Raw genomic sequence first — 17,030 nt, forward strand, 5'->3', positions numbered from 1 at the left:
AGGATCAGTTCCAAGGGAGAAGGGGGGATTCGTTGCCCACCCAAAGTGATGGCTTCTAAAGACAGTGTTGATGAAGCCCACCAAGGCCAGCACTGCCCCATTTGGATAGTTTAGATGCCACATTTAGACAGTTGATCATGAAGCAGGTATTTTGCAAGGGGAGGTGCTCAGAAGGATGTTTACCTCCTGGGGCAAGGGCATCTTTGGGATCTTTGGGCAGGATCCACAGGGCATGGCTGTGAAGGTCAGAATGGATGCAAATAACATACGAGCTTTCTCCTGTCCTCCTAGCAGGTCACTGCCACAAACCTACTCTCCCACCCACTCTTCCTGTGAGCATCTGAGGGACCGAAGTAAACAGCTGACAGCACGGGAAGACATTGATGCAAAACAACCAGGAGATGTTTTTAAGGGATCCTTGGGAGTTGTTTTTCTTTCTGTTCACTATCTGACCTCCTTTTCCTCTCGTGCTCTCAACTGAGACAGGAACCCCACTAGGGAAAGAAATGTATGATACTGGTGGGGTAGGGAAAACACATCGAGACCTCCAGAAATGTCCAGAAAGTTAGACAGAAGAAGACAATGTCAAGAGAGGACCTACTGGGGGAAGGCTAAGTGTGTCCGAGTCTCAGGTGACCCTGGCTCCCAGAGGTGAAACCAAGATTGAGCTTCATCCAGGATGGATTGATGGATGCCGCAGCCAGTGTCAGAGGTGACAAGAGGGGGACCAAGGTACCAGAGGTGGCCCATGCCCTGGCAGCCAGGATCCTCCTCACCCATGCTCAACCCACCTCTGCCTCACAACCAAACAGGCTGTGTGCTTCCTGGGCCATTGAAGGAGAAGGGGCCAGGGGAAGAGTTCCTTATGGAGCAATCTTCATCGAGCATCTTGGTTTCTCCCAGGAGCAGAGCCTGGGTTGTGTAACTGCAGCTTGGATGGACTGGCACGCAGGGCAGCGCGTAGAAGCACAACTCTCCCATGAAGATGGGTTGTGCCCAGGGTTTCATGCGTAGGTGCTCTCACCCAACAGGTATGCATGGGGATGAAGGGTGGAGGGGGAGGAAGGAGCTTTGGGCTCGGCACAGGGCTCAGCTCCATGGGCAGCCTTCAAAAGAACATGCCAGCAAGAAACAGATTTGGCAGCGAACCACAGGTGCTGAACGTCCAGGACCCCAAGAACCAATGAAGGGGAGCTCCTGCTCCTTGTGACCCACCCCAGCCCCACACGAGTCAGCCCATGCACAGCTCCATGGCTCTCACACAGAGATCCTGGGTGGATGTCAGCTCAGGGTACACAAGCACAAGCACAGAGCACCCATAAGCACAGAGCACCCATAAGCACAGAGCATCCACAAGCACAGAGCATCCACAAGCACAGAGCATCCACAAGCACAGAGCATCCATAAGAACAGAGCACCCACAAGCACAGAGCACTCACAAGCACAGAGCATCCACAAGCACAGAGCACCCACAAGCACAGAGCACCCACAAGCATAGAGCACCCACCTCTTCACCATTACCCCACACCCTCCCAGAGCTGCCATCCCCACCTTGAGCTGACACAGTTCCCATGGATAGAGCTGCTCTGTGTCCCCTCATGCTCCCCCGCAGCACCCCACCCTGCCCTACATCACGCACCCCCTCATTACCCCAGCGTCCTCTCCATCCCATCCCATCCCAGCTCTGTCCTCACCCAGGAACACCCCAACCTTCACCCATCCACAGCCTCCTGCCTGCTCTCTGGGCAGAGGGACCACAAGGAGCGCAGGGAAACACCCTGCTGTGTTTTACCCTAGGTTTGGGTGACGGATTCAGCAGGCTGCAGGGCTGGGCACTGCTCCAGGCTGCTCTGTGCACTGCAGCTGAGAGCCCGGCCGAGCGGGCAGAGCAGTGCTGGGAATATCAATCAGCACAGCCTGGCCCGCACAGCCAGCGCTTTCATCCACACGGATCCACGGCTCGGCTCGGCTGGCAGAGCCGGCCACAGCCTCGGCCCATGCTCAGCATCTCCATGCAGTGGGGACAGCGGTCAGAGAGGCTGGTGGGGAGGGGGTGGTCACTGCCTGAGCAGGGAGGGACCAGGAGAGAGGGATGGAGGAGCAGGGACAGCTGTGATAGAAAAGGGATGGGGGGAAGAACTCCCCCAGATCTAAGCTAGGGAAGCCAGTGATCACCACAGACCAACACTGGCTCCAAGGGCATCAGGCAGGGGAGAGCCTGGGGGTCTGAGAAACAAGAGGAAGAGGAGGGCAGGGAGGAATGAGCAGCATTTGGCACAGCAGGGTGGGAGGAGGGGAAGTGGCAAAAGCTACAGTTCACCCAGCAGGCCTGCCCAATGTGAGGAGCCCCAGGCAGGCAGCACAGGCTGGGTGAGCCTTCAAGGGAGCAGAGGATGAGGTCCCAAGTGCTGTAGGGCCAGGAACTGTGATGCAGGAGAGCCCCGATGCTCTCCCCAGTGGTACAGGGACAGTAAACACCACTGCCTCCCTGCAGACACACTGCTTACGGAGGACTCACCACCTGCCCAAGGCTGCACGGTATGTACACCCACTGTCACCTCCCACATACAGGCTGCATACACCCCACTGCCACCACTCCACACACTACAGCTTGCACATCACCCATGCCCCCTCCCGCTGTGCATCCCCCATGCCCCCTCCCACAGTACAGGCTGCATGCACCCCGCTGCCACCTCCTCCTAGGACACGCTGTGGATCATCCCCCATGGCTGAAGCTCTTCGATGCCCCACGGTGCTCCCGTTCCCCAACACAGACCTGCAGGAGCCATTGCACATTCCTGCCTTGCTTATGGGGTTCTCTGCATCCTCACCAACCCCCCAGAAGCCAGCAGTGTATGACCCACTCCTCACCCCTCCTCAACTCCCCCAGCTCCCTCAAGCACCGCACTGATGCTCACAAACACTCACAGCTGTTCTGCAGAGCCCGGCCACTTCCCAGCACAGAGAGAACTCAGCCCCTGGGACCTCACCTACACGCTCCCTGCTTTGGTCTCCACACACAGAGCCGCAGCTCTGTCCAGTTGACCCCAGGATCAGGAGCTGCTGTGCGGTGCCTGGGAGCTGCTCCCAGCACAGCATCTACCTGAAAGTGGGGAAAACCAGGGCAGGTCCCCCATGAACCCTCAGCTCCATCTGCAGCTCGTTGCTGGATCCATTTATCAGCTCATTCCACGTGAACGACCTTGAGAAAATCCACTGACCCAGGACGGTGGGAGCCTTTCCCAGACATCTGCCAACACCTAAACCTGTAATTTATGGAGGCTCTAAGCTAAATTCTGAGACAAGACAATTCCATTTCTGCCCATTACAGTTACAATATCCCTCTTATCCCCCCCCTGCAGAGAGTAATTAATACTGCACTGTGCTCCTGAGCCTGCAGGCAGGTGCAGGCACCTCTGCTGAGCTCGCAGCAGCACGCTGGAGTTAACACCACTCCAGCAGCTTCTCGGATGGTGGGGGGCTCTGAGGACCCGGGGCAGGCTGGGTTTGTGCAGTTGGGAAAGGAGGCAGCAGATCCCTCCTTAGTATAAAACAGCCCCAAAGGACAGAGCCTGGGAGATGGGCAGAAGAAAGAGACTCTCCCCACGCGTTCTTGCCCCAGGTTCATCAAAGAGCTGCTGAGGACAAGGAAGGAAGGGAAACTTCTCTCTGAAAGTTCCCAAAGGGAAGCAGATAGCAAGGCTGAGCCAAGCCCCCAGACTGCCCTGCCCAGCCCTGCGGGGACTAGTTATTTGGGTGGTTGCTGGTGTCTCCTTTCCTTCTCTGCAGCCATAGCATCTCCCCGCAGGTCCCAGCCCTGCCTGCCTAGGAGGCCCAGACACTTCCTGGATGGTTCAAGATAAAACCTTATGCTGTTAGCAAAACAAACTAGGAGGCTGTGAGAGCCAAGGCTGGCACAGGGCTGAAACCACCGAAGCCAGAACCACTGGTTTCCCCAGATGATCTAATCTCTCCCAGCGCCAGAGCTCCTCTTTCTCCACCAGCCTGGTGCGGCCTTTTGGAGCCCCTGGGGAAGGGGTGAAGCCGGTGTGATGGGCACAGGGGTGTCTGCCCCAGCTTGAGAGAAAAGCCATGAGAAAGAGGAAGGGGTGTCTGGGGAATGAATGGGGTCCATGACTTGTGATACTTGGCTTCAGGGCCTGGGGAAGGCATGGTGTGCAGCTATGGGATCCATCCTCTCCCCAGCCCACTGCAGACAAAAGCCTGAGCAAGCCCCAGGGCAGCAGCATCACCCCCAACCTGCCCGCAGGAGGGGCAGAGCCATCCTCATAGCGAGCGTGGCTCCATGGCCCTCCCGCAGCCCCACCACTGCCAGCAAGCTTGCCTGGGAGCAAGGGAGCACCTCTGCTTTGTGCAAGGGTGCCTATGGCATCCCGGGGTGGGGGAGCAGCCTGCTTTGGGTGCTTCCTCCCCGGCGCTGCTGACGCACCAAGGCTCCATCTGCAACTGCATGCGTCCTCATTCCAGCACTGCGGCGGGCGAGAGGCATCTTCCAACCCTCACAGCAGGATGTGGGTCATGCCAGCCAGGCAGGGATCTGCTCCTCCATGCGCTGGGACATGGGTGGGTCTCAAAAGGATGTGGGGATGAACCAGGAGAAGCTGTGAAGGGGGATGTTGGGGTGGATGAAAGCTGGGCGGGATGGTCCATGGCTCAGGCTGCCTCCATGTCCACACATGGGTGTATGTACATGCACGCATTGTGAACCATGTCCTGGAGGAAGCTGCTTCCTTAGGTCGCAAAGCAGTGACTGGAGATGAGAGATGTCAATCTGATGAAGGGGGTCAGCACCATGAGGCCTCTGGACTGGCCACACTGGGGCACAGTGGAGGGCTTGTGGAGATGACTGGCCCACATGAGCATCACCTCTGGGTGCTGCAGGGCCTGGGTACTTCAATGACTGAGGATGTGCGAAAATATGGCTGGGAAATTGCTGGGAGAAAAAGCACCTTCAGGGGCAGCAGGGAAAATAAGGCACAACCGGTCAAAAATAGAAAACTTTATTGAAGTCAATTCCAACAGGGCAGCTGAGCTCAGCCCCACGGCAGGAGCCCAGCCTGCCGCTCACCGGGATACAAAGAAGGGAGAAGGGGTCTCCATAGGGCACAGAGGATACAGCATGGTGGGGGAATGGAATGGGTGGTCCTCACCCCTAGGAATGCAGGAAGAATGCAAAGCCACAGGCACTCATTCCCCCTCTCCATCCGTAGCTTAGTTAAGGATAGACCCGACAGGCGCCAAAGCAGAAAAGTGGTGCAAGCTAACTGGCCAAACAGCCCAAGAAAAGAGGGCTCTGCAAGCCCTGGGCTCATCCCACGACCTCCTGGGACAGCTCCAAGCTCCAGTGCACACCAGCGAGCAGCCCTTCCCAGTCCGCAGCCAAGACCTACCTCTTCCCTGCCCCGCACGCAGCTGAGACCCTGGCTAGACCAAGAGCAGTGACCGAGCGCAGCACGCAGCAGAGACCCCAGTGCCCCACTCCTCCAGCCCCTAGCACAGACCCGGCCCCAGCACACGGCCAGACCCATCCTGCCTGGAGGAAGCATCCCGGCCGCCCGGATCCGCACTCCCTCTCTGCAGCACGGCTCCCGCAGAGCCATAGCTCCGGGGCCGATGCTCGCGCTAAGGGAAGCCTGGTTTTCACCACGCTGGCTATGGCAGAGGGCCCAAGCCTGGGGGAAGCCAGAGCCAGAGCCTGGGAAAAAGGCAGAGCTTTGCTTCTCCACCCAGCCCCACCTGCCTGGGCAGCCGCAGCGGGTGCAGAACTCCCTTTTGGGCGGCTTTGTGCAGGGATGGTGAAAGGTTCGGCCACACCAGCGGAGCTGGGTTGGCAACAGCAAGGCTAGTGCCTTCCTCACCACTCCCTGGACAGGAGCATGGCAGGAAACTGCCTGCCCAGAGCTGTGACAGGAGCAGGACCAGTTTGCCCTCCCCACGAGCCAGCCCAGGCAGATGGACAGATGGGAGGGTGGGCATTGCCCTCCTTGGTGCTCTTAGAACCAGTCCCCAAAGGGATTCAGGTGGGATTCCCTCCCCAGAGCCCCACATGCAGAGGCACACACATGCAGCGCCCTTCGCATCACCATCACCCAGGCAGCGCCACCAGGACCCAGCCCCGGGCGCTTTGACAAGGGCTCTGACAGATTTTGGCCTCCCCCTTACCATCCCCATCCCTTCCCCATCCCATGACCAGGCTCCACGGCTCAGCTCCAGGGCAGTCCTCAGCCAGCCCCCCCGGGCCAGGCATGCAGGGCTGGGGGCCAGTCCGGGCTCACTCCCACACCTCTGTCCAGATGGCTCCCCGGTGCAGTGGGGGGGCTGCTGCCGGCCGCAGGATGAGCTCTCCTACCTGCTTGTTGGTGTATTTCTGGGGGTTGGTGCGGTAGCTGTAGTCCGAGTACTGCTCGGAGCCCGTCGAGTTGTTGTCCCCAGTGCCAACAAAGGTGTTGGTGGCCGGCAGGTCCTGCACCACTTGGTGCTTCTTGGAGGCAGAGGGTGACTGAGGCTGCAGCTGGATGGAGGGCAGCGGCGAGTTGGAGCGGTAGTGGCGACCCAGGTCTGGGCTGCCTGGAGGGTAGTTGAGGGGCAGGTGGATTCGGGGGCTGTCGCTGACAGAGTCATTCATGAGGTTGAACTTGAGTGATTTCTGCAGCCCTGTCTCCTCCTCATCCTCTGTGGGCTTGGGTGGCTTTGGAGACTTGCTCTTCTTCACCTTGTTCTTGCTCTTACTGCTCTTGCTGGCCTGCTTGGGTGCATACAGGTCTTTGGTCTCCTTCTTGCCTGCCTGGTAGCCGCTCTTGGCCTCTCGCTGCCGGCAGTAGCGCACCAGGACGACCAGCACAATGACAAGGGTAACAGCGACGATGCCGGCTATGACTCCGAAGAGGATGTTGCTTCGCTGCTTGCTGCGCTCATATTCGGGGTCTCCAGCGATGTCAATGTCGAGTGGGGTGTCCAGGCTGTGCCCCACCAGCGTGTCCAGCAGTGTGCGGTTGGCCAGCGTCTCATTGACATAGAAGTGCACCAGCGCCGTGCCGTGCCGCGAGGGCTTGCCCTTATCATTGACGCGCACCACCAGGCGATGCAGGCCATGGTGCTTGCGCAGGATCTCCTTCTCCAGGGTGATGTCCCCACTGTGCGGGGAGATCTGGAAGAGCTCGAAGGGGTTGCCCCCTGTGATGCTGTAGATCAGCTCTGCATTGACACCAGAGTCAATGTCCTCCGCCTTCACCTTGCTCACCTGCTGGCCAGGGCTGGTGTGGGGCAGGATGTGTTTGTAGGTGGCATTGGAGGGTGAAGTGATGAAGGGGGCATTATCATTCTCATCCAAGACGTTGATGGTCACCCCCACATAGGCAGACCTGGGAGGATCCCCACCATCTACTGCCTTGAGTCGGAAAGTGTACGTGCTCTGCTGTTCCCGGTCAAAAGAGATGCTGGAGAGAATGGTGCCAGTGCCATTCTGGATGACAAAATCCCCGTTGTCTTGCTCCACTGACAGTTGGATGCGGGCATTTTCTCCTTTGTCAGCATCGATCACCGTCACCATGCCCACAGGGCTGAGGGGTGGCATGTTCTCCATCACTGAGAAGTTGTAGCCGCTCAGCATGAACTTGGGGTCGTTGTCATTCCTGTCCATGACGTTGACGGCCACAGATGCTGTGCCCTTGAGGCTGGGGCTGCCCTTGTCTGCTGCCACCACCAAGAACTCATAACGCTCCCGCTGCTCTCGGTCCAGCACCGCCTTCACCCGGATCTCCCCAGAGTCAGGGTCAATGGCAAAGGATCCCTTGGAGGAGGGGTCAGTCACCAAGGAGTACACTAGCTTGGCATTGGAGCCACTGTCAGCATCGCTGGCACTCACTTCCATCACCAGGTCATCGGGCTCATTGTTCTCGGGGAAGGCCACCTCAGTGAAGCTCTGGCTGAAGACTGGTGCGTTGTCATTGACATCCATCACCTGCACCTTCAAAGAGTTGGTGCTGGAGAGGGGCGGGTTCCCCGAGTCCACTGCCACAATCTCAATGGTGTACTCCTTCACGGACTCATAGTCCAGCGGTGTGGTGGTCTGTAGAAAGTATTTCTTCTTGCTGTCGCTCCCTGTTTCACTAGCCTGCCGCAGCTGGAATGGGACATCACCCGCCACCACGCAGGTCACCACTGCGTTTTCACCCTCATCTCGGTCGGACACTTGTACCAGAGCTACTGCTGTCTCTACTGGCACATCCTCCGAGATGTTGGCCATGCCATCCTGGTGGGTGACAAGCCCTATACCCCGAATCTCTATGGAGGGTGCGTTGTCATTCATGTCCTTGATGGTGACCACCACCTGCGTGCGGGCGCTTTTGGGGTTGGCCCCCTTGTCCTTGGCCATGACGGAGAACTTGAGGATGTTGACATCCTCGCGGTCGATGGGTCCCTGCACGGTGATGAGCCCTGTGTTGCGGTCCAGTCGCAGCAGCCGCCGCACCATGTCTGAGGCTTGGTGGAAGGAGTAGTCGATCTCAGCATTGGCACCCTGGTCTGAGTCGTTGGCTTTCACCTGCAGGATGGAGGGAGAGATGATGAGCAGAGGGCATGGTGACGTGAGCCCCTCCACAAACCACCATGCTTCCCGCCGTGGCTTCCTCTGGGGATGGCTGCGGGGATGGGGGGGGGAAACCAGGATTTCCTCTTCTGGGGCCAAGGACTATGGGGCAAAGAGCCTGGGACCGGCAGAGCAGCTGGGAGCGGCCCTCCGGCATGGAGGCTTCTCCTTGCTCTTCCTGTGAAACCAGCTGGGCCGGTTGGCCATGCTCCCTTCCCGGCCAGCTCCGGCATGCAGGGAATCCTCGGGAACCCGTGCTGTGTGACCCAGGCAGCAGCAGGGAGGGACCACAAAACCCTCCCCAAAGAGGAGCTCAAGCAGCTGCCTGGTTGAGGTGAGGGAGGAGAGGATGTGCAGAGCTGCAGCGGCTCCATCGCAGCATGCAGGGATGCAGCCAAGAAGGGACTGGGGCTGCCTGAGTGCTGCATGACACCAGCAGTCCCTGCTTGTCCGTCAGGAGCTCCGCATTCGCATAAACCTGCCTTTACGCCTATTATTTGCTTTCTAAAGAAGATGAGGTTTGTCTAACATTTGCCTCCTTAATCGGCTCTCCGAGCAGCCTCTTCTCTGCACCATTTGCTGCTCTGCTGTTATCTTGCTCAGCAGATTTGGATGGAAGAACGAAAAGTTGTTAAATGTAAATTCCACCTTTTACCTCCACTCACAAAAAAGGCGGAAGTCATTTTCCCCCTGAAAGATAAAAGCTGAGCAATGGCAGCAAGCGGCAGCTCAGCCCATTCTCCTCCTGGCCATGCAGCTCCCTTATCTGCTTCCAACTTCCATTCTCTTAACAGTGAAAAATGAATTCTTAAAACATTCACATCAGAATTAGCAAGCAGATGAGAGCTGGCCGCGCTCCGCTTATTAAGATGGCAGCTGCAGATAAACACACGTCGGCTACTATCATCTCAGTGCCCCCTCCAAGCCAAATCCACCACGATCCATCCCTTCGGGCTCCCTGGGCCAGTTTGCACTGCTGCTTGAGTCAGGGCAGAGACCCTGTCCCCTGCAGACAGCAAGGCACCCCCAGAGCCATGGGCAGCCCCCCCAGACAGGCAGCAGGGATGCTGCCTGCCCCCCATCTCCTGTGCAAGCCTCAGTCTCCATGGAGAGGCTGAGAGAATGCAACTTATGAAAGGGTCTATGTCTTGTCTGCAGGCAGCATTGAGATGGGTCTGGCATGAAGCCAGGCTCCCCATGGACCTCAGGTCCCAGCCCTCTCTGTAACCCGGAGCCTTGCTCTCACACACCCGCCACCCTGCTACTGCCCCTCGGATGTGTCCTGCACCTTCCTGTGCATCCCTTACACCCTCATTTTAGATGTGACATCCCAGGGACCTGCCTGCCCACCACTGACACCAGGCTCCTATGACTTGCAACCCTCCCTTGAGGAACCATGGCAGCAAGGGGCTGTATAAATGCTCACTGGGGTTGTCCCTGCTGCAGCCAGGCAGGAGAGGAGCTGGGGAGAAGAAGAAAGCCCCTGCACTCACCTGCAGGACCGAGTGCCCCACAGGGCTGTTTTCAGATAGCTCTGCTTCATACAGGGCCTTCTCGAACTTGGGCGCATTGTCGTTCATGTCCAGGATGGTGATGCGAAGCAGGGCACTGCTCGCCCGCGGTGGGTTGCCTCCATCCTGCACCTTGATGGTCAGATCATAGGAGTCCCACTGCTCCCGGTCCAGGTTCCCCATGACAATCAGCTGTGGCTGCTTCTCATCCTGATCCTCTGCCACCTGCAGCCCAAAGAGCTCCTGCGCCTCCGGACCAGCCGTCAGCTCGTAGGAGGCAACACCATTGGGGCCCGAGTCCCGGTCCATGGCCAGGGGGATGGGGAAGAGCGTCCCAATATTGGTGTTTTCAGGGATGGAGAGGGTGAGAACAGGCGAGGCAAAGTTGGGGGTGTTGTCATTGATATCGAGCACCTCTATCTGCCCTTCGAGCAGGCGTGGGCCGCTGCTCAGGATCAGGTCAGTGATGGACACTTCGAACTCCAGGAAGCAGGGCTCTCCGGGCAGGAGGTGCTGGCACTCACGCAAGCTCTCCCGGTCGATGGAGGTCTCTGTAGTGTAGATGTCCCCAGTCTTGCCATCCACACGTAGGTATGGAGCCCCCACTTCCAGCTTGTAGAGGTGCCCCACGTCTGGGAAGCCGTAGTCGGAGGCCAGGCTCCCTATGAGGGTGTTGGGGGGTTGTTCCTCCTGCACTTTGTAGACCACACGCGTCCCAGAGACCAGAGAAGGGAGCTGGAAGAGGAGCCACAGGCCCAGGCAGGATGCCAGTGGTTTCATCCTGCGCTGCAGGGGAGCTGCAAGGAGACACAGACACCAGGCGTTAGGCAGACCCAGGATCACTCTGCCCCAGCCAGTTTCCCTGGCATCTCCTTTTGGGTGCGTGGCCCCAGAGCAGCCCCCAGAGGGAAGGGGCTGGCAGAGCCGGCCCCAGCAGTGGTCCCCTGGCAGCCTCTGCACACAAGTGCCCTGGAGGACTGGTCCTGGCTTGTAAAGTTTACGCAACGCCCTGCTCGGGGGAGCAACCCCGTCATTGAAACCCCAGCCCTGGCTTCCTGCAAGTGGCAGGAAACCACTCCTGCCACTGTCCACCCTCTTCATCACCACACAGGCTGTAATTAGACCCAAGGAGGCACACTGATAGGGTGGACTGCACACAGCCCTGCCAGCAACCCGATGGGAGCCGGCCAGGCTCCGAGACAGCTTCTCACCACAGGAACACAGGAGCATTGTGTGCCACGCACTGCAGGGACACTGCCTGCCACGCACGGCGGGGACACAGAGGCACTGCACCCATCTGCCAGCCCTGTGGAAACAGGAGATCCCAAAGCAGAGCAGGGGCTCTGTTGGGATGCTTCCTGGTTCTGCAGCTGGACGCTGCCCATCCAGCACTGCAGGATATGGGACACTGAAGGGATGCCACCCATCCAGTACTGTAGGGACACTGGGCACTGTAGGGATGCACGGCTGCCCCCCATCCATCACTGCAGGGACATGGAGTAATGCAGAGGTGCAGGGCTACCTCCCGTCCATCACTGCAGTGATTCATGGCACTGCTTGCACTGCAGGAATACCACCCATCCATCACTGCAGGAGCACAGGGCACTGCCACAGCATGGAGAGAGCAGCACTGCCCTCCCTGCACTGCCAATACAGCAGCACTGCCAGCCTCGCACTGCGAGATACGAAGCCGCCACCCATCCAGCACTGCAGGGATGCAGGAGCCCTGAGATTCATCACTCCTGCACTGCATGCAGGGCACTGCCATCTGCCTGTGCTCCTCGCAGGAAGAGGGGCACTGCCCACCCCTGTATTAGAGGGGCACAGACTCACTGCCCACCTTGCAGTGCAGACCCCCCAGAGCAGACCCTGTGCCTCCCCGCTGAGCAGCGGCACTGCACAGCCCCAGCACGCTGCAACGGCAGGCACAGCATCTCCCCTCTGCTGCACAGTCACTAGGCAACCCCACACCCTGCGCCAGCAAACGCTGTTCCCTTCCCTCACTGCAGACACACTGTTCCTTCCCATTCCTCCCACTCCAGACTGGGACACTGCACACACACACACGCACTGGGTGCCCACCCCGCCGCTGCAGAGGCAGTGGCAGACGTTCTGCCCCCCTGCATTGCAGAGACACACACTGCACACACTGCACTGCAGGCACCCAGACACTGGAAACCTCCTCACAGTGTGCACACACTGCAGAGGCACTGCCAGCCCCTTCTGCACCAAGCCACAGGCCCTGTCACCCAGCCCCTGTCTGCTGCTGTGCTTGGCCACCAGCTTTCCTGTCCCCTGCTTTCTGCTCTGGGAATGCACCTCCAGGGTCCAGGCGCTGAGCTGTGAACATGAAGGGTGCAGCCCAGCTCACCAGCACCCCAACATCACAGGGGTTGGGTGCCCCAAAATCAACAGCCAGAAGCATCTGCCATGGCCCCGCAGCACCAACCCTCTCGCCACTCCCATTGCTTCCTCTCTGCATCCTCTGCACCAGGTCTGTGGGATGAGTGAGCACTCCTCCACCATCTCCCCTCCATGGTGCCACATAGCAAGTGCCTAATCCCTGGTGATGCTCAACAGATCCTCAACAAGTGGAGCATCCTGCACTGTCCACCCTGGTATTTCCCACAAGCCAGCATCTCCTGGTCCCTCCACCCCTCCGCTTCCCCATGGACAAGTGCCCCATCCCTGGCAGTGTTCAAGACCAGGCTGGACGCAGGGGCTTGGAGCAAGCTGCTCTAGTGGAAGGTGTTGGAACTGGATGAGCTTTAAAGTCCTTTCCAACCCAAACCAGTCTGGGATTCTATGATTCTATGATAAGTGCCTCATCAGTGGCACGGAAGAGAGGAGATCTCCCTCCACAGGTGAAAACACATCTCTTTCTGGAGAAGAAACTATGGTCCTGAAGCCTAGCTTGACTCTGCTCCCTTGTCCTCATGCAGGGAAGAGATATTCCCACCTCGCTGAGAGCATGCACAGCTGTCCAAACCAGCACAGAGGAGGAAGGGAAGAGGCAATCAGGACTATCCCATCCCCACACAGGGCTGAGCATGGAGGAGGTAAGAAGTTGAGCAGAAACACAACATCCCTCTTAATACAGTCAAACCCCAGCAACGCATGTACATACACATGCATGTGCACTGCCTGCATGTACCCGTGTGTGCACTATTGGGTGTCTGTAGGAAAAGGCATACATGTGTCCACATGTGCACTAGCAGGGTGTGCAGGCATGCCACACGTGTGCATGGAGCACATCCATGCCTGCACCAGGGCACCCTGTGCACCAGACACGAGCTTGCACTCCTGCACGTGTGTGTGCACCGAGCAACGCGTGTGCCTGCGTGGGGGGGACCGTGTGCGCATGTCCCTGCTGCCACCGGGTGTGCATTCGGGTGATGTCACCCCACACAGGGGTACTTACACCGTGTGCGTGCCCCGGATGGGTCACACGCGTGTCTGCAAGCAGCACACGTGTGCGCTCACACCAGACCCCTACAGTTGCCTTCACAGGGTGGCTAAACCCACACTGAGCTTCATCACCCTTGTGCTCCCTTTGGCCATGGGGAGCAGTGAGCATGGGGTGATGGGGAAGACGCGCAGCCCCGGATGCTGGGAAGCGGGTCCCAAAGGACACCCCATCTGGGAGCAGCACCCGCACCCATCTCCGACTGTTTGCACAAGCCTGTTTGCACTAGGCTGGGCCATGACTGCCGATGACGTTAGCGTTATCCTGACTAAGCCTTGGTGTGAGGTGGAAGATCGCAGGTAAATGTGAAAGTTCCCGACCCAGTGCAATGCCTCACAGAGCCCTGACTGAGAGCCGGAAACTGGGAACGCCTGTGCTGGCCTTGGAGAGGGAAGGGAGTCACCCCAAAGTGCCCAGCACCTACGTTTTCTGCTCCAAAACAGGGGCTGGAGCCTGAACCTGAGCCCCATTCCCACAGGTGAAGGAAACCTCCAAGGGAGAAAGAGAGGGGCTGGGGACCAGAGCGGGACCATCACCCCACAAGGGGCGTGAGGGGCCCTGGTTCACTGGGTGAGGAATCCTGCTCAGCGCCTAAGGGTGCGAATGACACAGCGCAGACGTGAGAGCCCAGAGCTGGGCGTGAGGAGGAGGAGGAGGAAGGCTCCACCACCGGGGAAAAGCACGTCTGTGCAGGAGACAGAGGCTTCCCAGGGGCTGGTCCAAGGCATCGGGCTATTTTCCCATGGGATCTAAGGACCATCCCACACTTTCTTCTCTGGTGCCAGGCACCTTTTTTCCGACCTGCTGGCAGAGCACGGAGCACTTAAAACTCAAAACCCCTCCCAAAACAACTATTCCTCCGCACACACAATTCTCCCTACGGGGAGAGTGTGAGAGAGGCTGAACCACATGAGAGAGGCGTTAGTCACGCTGCTTAATGCATGACTGGGAAGCTCTCAGAGGACAGTGGCATGCAAAATCCGACAGAATTCAGCCATCCACCCCCCAAAACAACCCAAGTCCTAATGAGAGAGAGGTTATAAAGCGCCGAGAACTGAAGCAACTGCTTGAACAAGCCTGTGCTGCCTGCGATTCCCACAGCCCCTTGGCGCCGTTCCACAGAAGGCAGCACCGCTCCGGGAACGGGCACCAAAGTCCACCCTCTTATTGCTCCCAACGGCTGATTGCGTGGCTCGGAGCCATGCTTACAAGTCCATCCAAACCCTGTACTGAGCACACAAGTCCTAATCCCCCAACCCCCCCCCCCCCTCAAGCTCTGCTCTGACACTGGGAGCTGGATGTTAAGAGCTGGAGCAACATCCGAGCAAGCAGCAAATGCAAATCACGGCTTCACTCCAGGCACGGGGTTGGGATCAAGGACCATACTGTCCAAAAAACGGCCACCGATGCTCAGTCCAGCTTCGCAGGCACAGATAGGCTGAATCTGGGCATTTCGTGGCACGTCCCACGGTTTCCTTAGGCTCCGGCTGCCACTGCGGCTGCTCGGCGTTTACACAGACTGGGCCCAAGCGCCCCAATCCGGAGCACCCGGTGATGGGGAGCCCCACTCGCTTGTGGGCAGCTTTACCCCCAAACCCATCACTTAGAAGCCGCGCAGTGATGAAAAGAGGGCGAAGCCGGGGGCCTCCCTCCTCCTGCCTCCTTCTCCACATCCTTTCCAACTCCGGCAGCCAGCGAGGCAGAGACCTGTCAGAGCCTCCCCGCGCTGGCAGCCTCCATCCTCCCACCCCGGGGGTCCCCCATAGCCCCTCCGGGCTCCTGTTCCCTCCTGCTGCCTTCCCAGAATGGACGGGGGTTCTGGGGGAAGGAAAAAATGCCGCGGGCCTGAAACATCCCGGCAGGGCCGCAGGGAGCGGCTGGGGAGGGGGCACAGAGGATGGAGGAAGGGATGCAGGGAGGCCGGGCACGGCTCCGCGGCCGCCCGGTGGAGCGGCCCCGGCTGAGGCTCCCGCGGATGGCAGCGCCCCGCTCCGCCGATCCCCGCCGAGTCCCGGGGGAATGAAACGGGGCTTCTCCCGCCATCCCCGCACGGACACCGCGGGAAAACACCACGGGAGCCGCTCTCCCGGCTCCGGCTCCACACCCAGCCCCGCGCACCGGCGGCGGAAACCGGGATTTCACTCGCACAGACACCCCGCTCCGGCAGCGCACCCCAACACACAACCGCAGCCTCGACACGCATCTCCCCTCTACCCCATCGCCCCCAGGGCACACGCACACGCACACGCTCGTGAACAACAGCCAGCCCCTTCACCCCGCTCCTCCCGCACAGACACACGGAGCCCCGCTCCCAGCTCACCGCAACTTCTCCGGTTCCCACGCACAGCGCGCCCGAGCCGCGCTCATACCCGGGCGGCAGGAAGGAGGGCACACACAGCCGGGGGTGGCAGAAAGGGGGGGACACACCGCCGGGGGTGGCAGGAGAGGGGGGACACACCGCCGGGGGTGGCAGGAAGGGGGACACCCCCCCAGAACCACCCCCGACGGGCAAAAACCCACCCAAACCGCGCTCTCGCTCCGACAGAGCCGCGCACCCACAGCCAACCCCCGCCGCCCGCCCTGCCCGCGCCGCACAACAAGTGGCAGAGCCGGGCGGGACCGGGAACCGGGAGCCGCCGCCCGCGCAGCCCGGCGCGGAGGAGCGCGGAGGGACGCGGGATGCTCCCAGCGCCGCTCCCGCCGCCGCCCGGCTCCCGCACTCCCGCACAGCGGCGGAATCCCGCCCGGGGCATCCCGTACAGCCCCGCAGGGTTCCGCAGCTCTCCGCGGCAGCGGGCGGCAGCTCCCGGCCCTGCCGCAGCTCTTACTTGGATGCGGACAGCGCTGCGCTCCGTGCCGGCCCCTTGCGCGCTGATCCAGCGGCGTCTGCATCGCCTCCTCCCCGCCGGGACCGGGCTCCCCGCACCCCCCCGGCTCCTCTCGATCGTTATCCACGGATGAAAATCAAATAAAAAAAAAATTAAAAAAAAAGAAAAAAAAGGAAAAAAAAAAAAAAGGGGGGGAACACAAAAATATAAATCTAAACGTCCCGTGGGAACCGCCCCCCTTTCCCGGGCCGGGGCTGCGGCTCCTCGGCGGAGCGGCGGCGGCAGGGCTGGAGGCAGCCCCGATGGGCAGCTCCGTCCGTGCCCGCCTCCGTCCCTCGGTGTGTGTGAGGATGTGCAAGGGAAGCGCAGCGCAGGCACGGCCCCTTCCAGCCCCCCCCTCGTTGCCTCCGCCTCCCGCCGCCACCGCGGGGAGGTGGAGCTCCGGCTCCTTATCAGATCCCGAGCCCAGGCGGGCCGGGGCGAGCGGGCACCGGGGGCCGGGTAGAGCCGTTTCAGCGCTGGGGCTGCCGGCCCCGTGGTGGTGGAGAACGGGGGGGTCCCGCAGGCCCCCGGACCTTTTCACCCCCCGGACCCCTCCACTCCTTACCCACTCGCGT

The 17,030-nt window shown here is 59.9% G+C and overlaps 1 protein-coding gene across 3 annotated transcripts in view; it reads right to left on the minus strand.

The window, feature by feature from the left end:
• PCDH1 (protocadherin 1) overlaps positions 1-16,819 on the minus strand; it is a 52,530-nt gene extending 35,711 nt beyond the window's left edge. For all 3 annotated transcript variants that reach the window (XM_061353939.1, XM_061353940.1, XM_061353941.1), the window contains exons 1-3: positions 16,414-16,819; positions 10,102-10,916; positions 6,371-8,563 (exon numbers count right to left, since the gene is read on the minus strand). In XM_061353939.1, the coding sequence (XP_061209923.1) occupies positions 6,371-8,563; positions 10,102-10,916; positions 16,414-16,477 (3,072 nt within the window). In that variant the 5' untranslated portion in view covers positions 16,478-16,819. The remainder of the gene's footprint in view (positions 1-6,370; positions 8,564-10,101; positions 10,917-16,413) is intronic.
• Between the last annotated feature and the right edge of the window lie 211 nt (positions 16,820-17,030).

This window comes from Neopsephotus bourkii, unplaced genomic scaffold (assembly GCF_033783945.1).
Source record: "Neopsephotus bourkii isolate Nb327-2 ecotype Australia unplaced genomic scaffold, CSIRO-AGI_Nbou_v1 NB_716, whole genome shotgun sequence".
NCBI classification, from domain to species: domain Eukaryota; kingdom Metazoa; phylum Chordata; class Aves; order Psittaciformes; family Psittacidae; genus Neopsephotus; species Neopsephotus bourkii.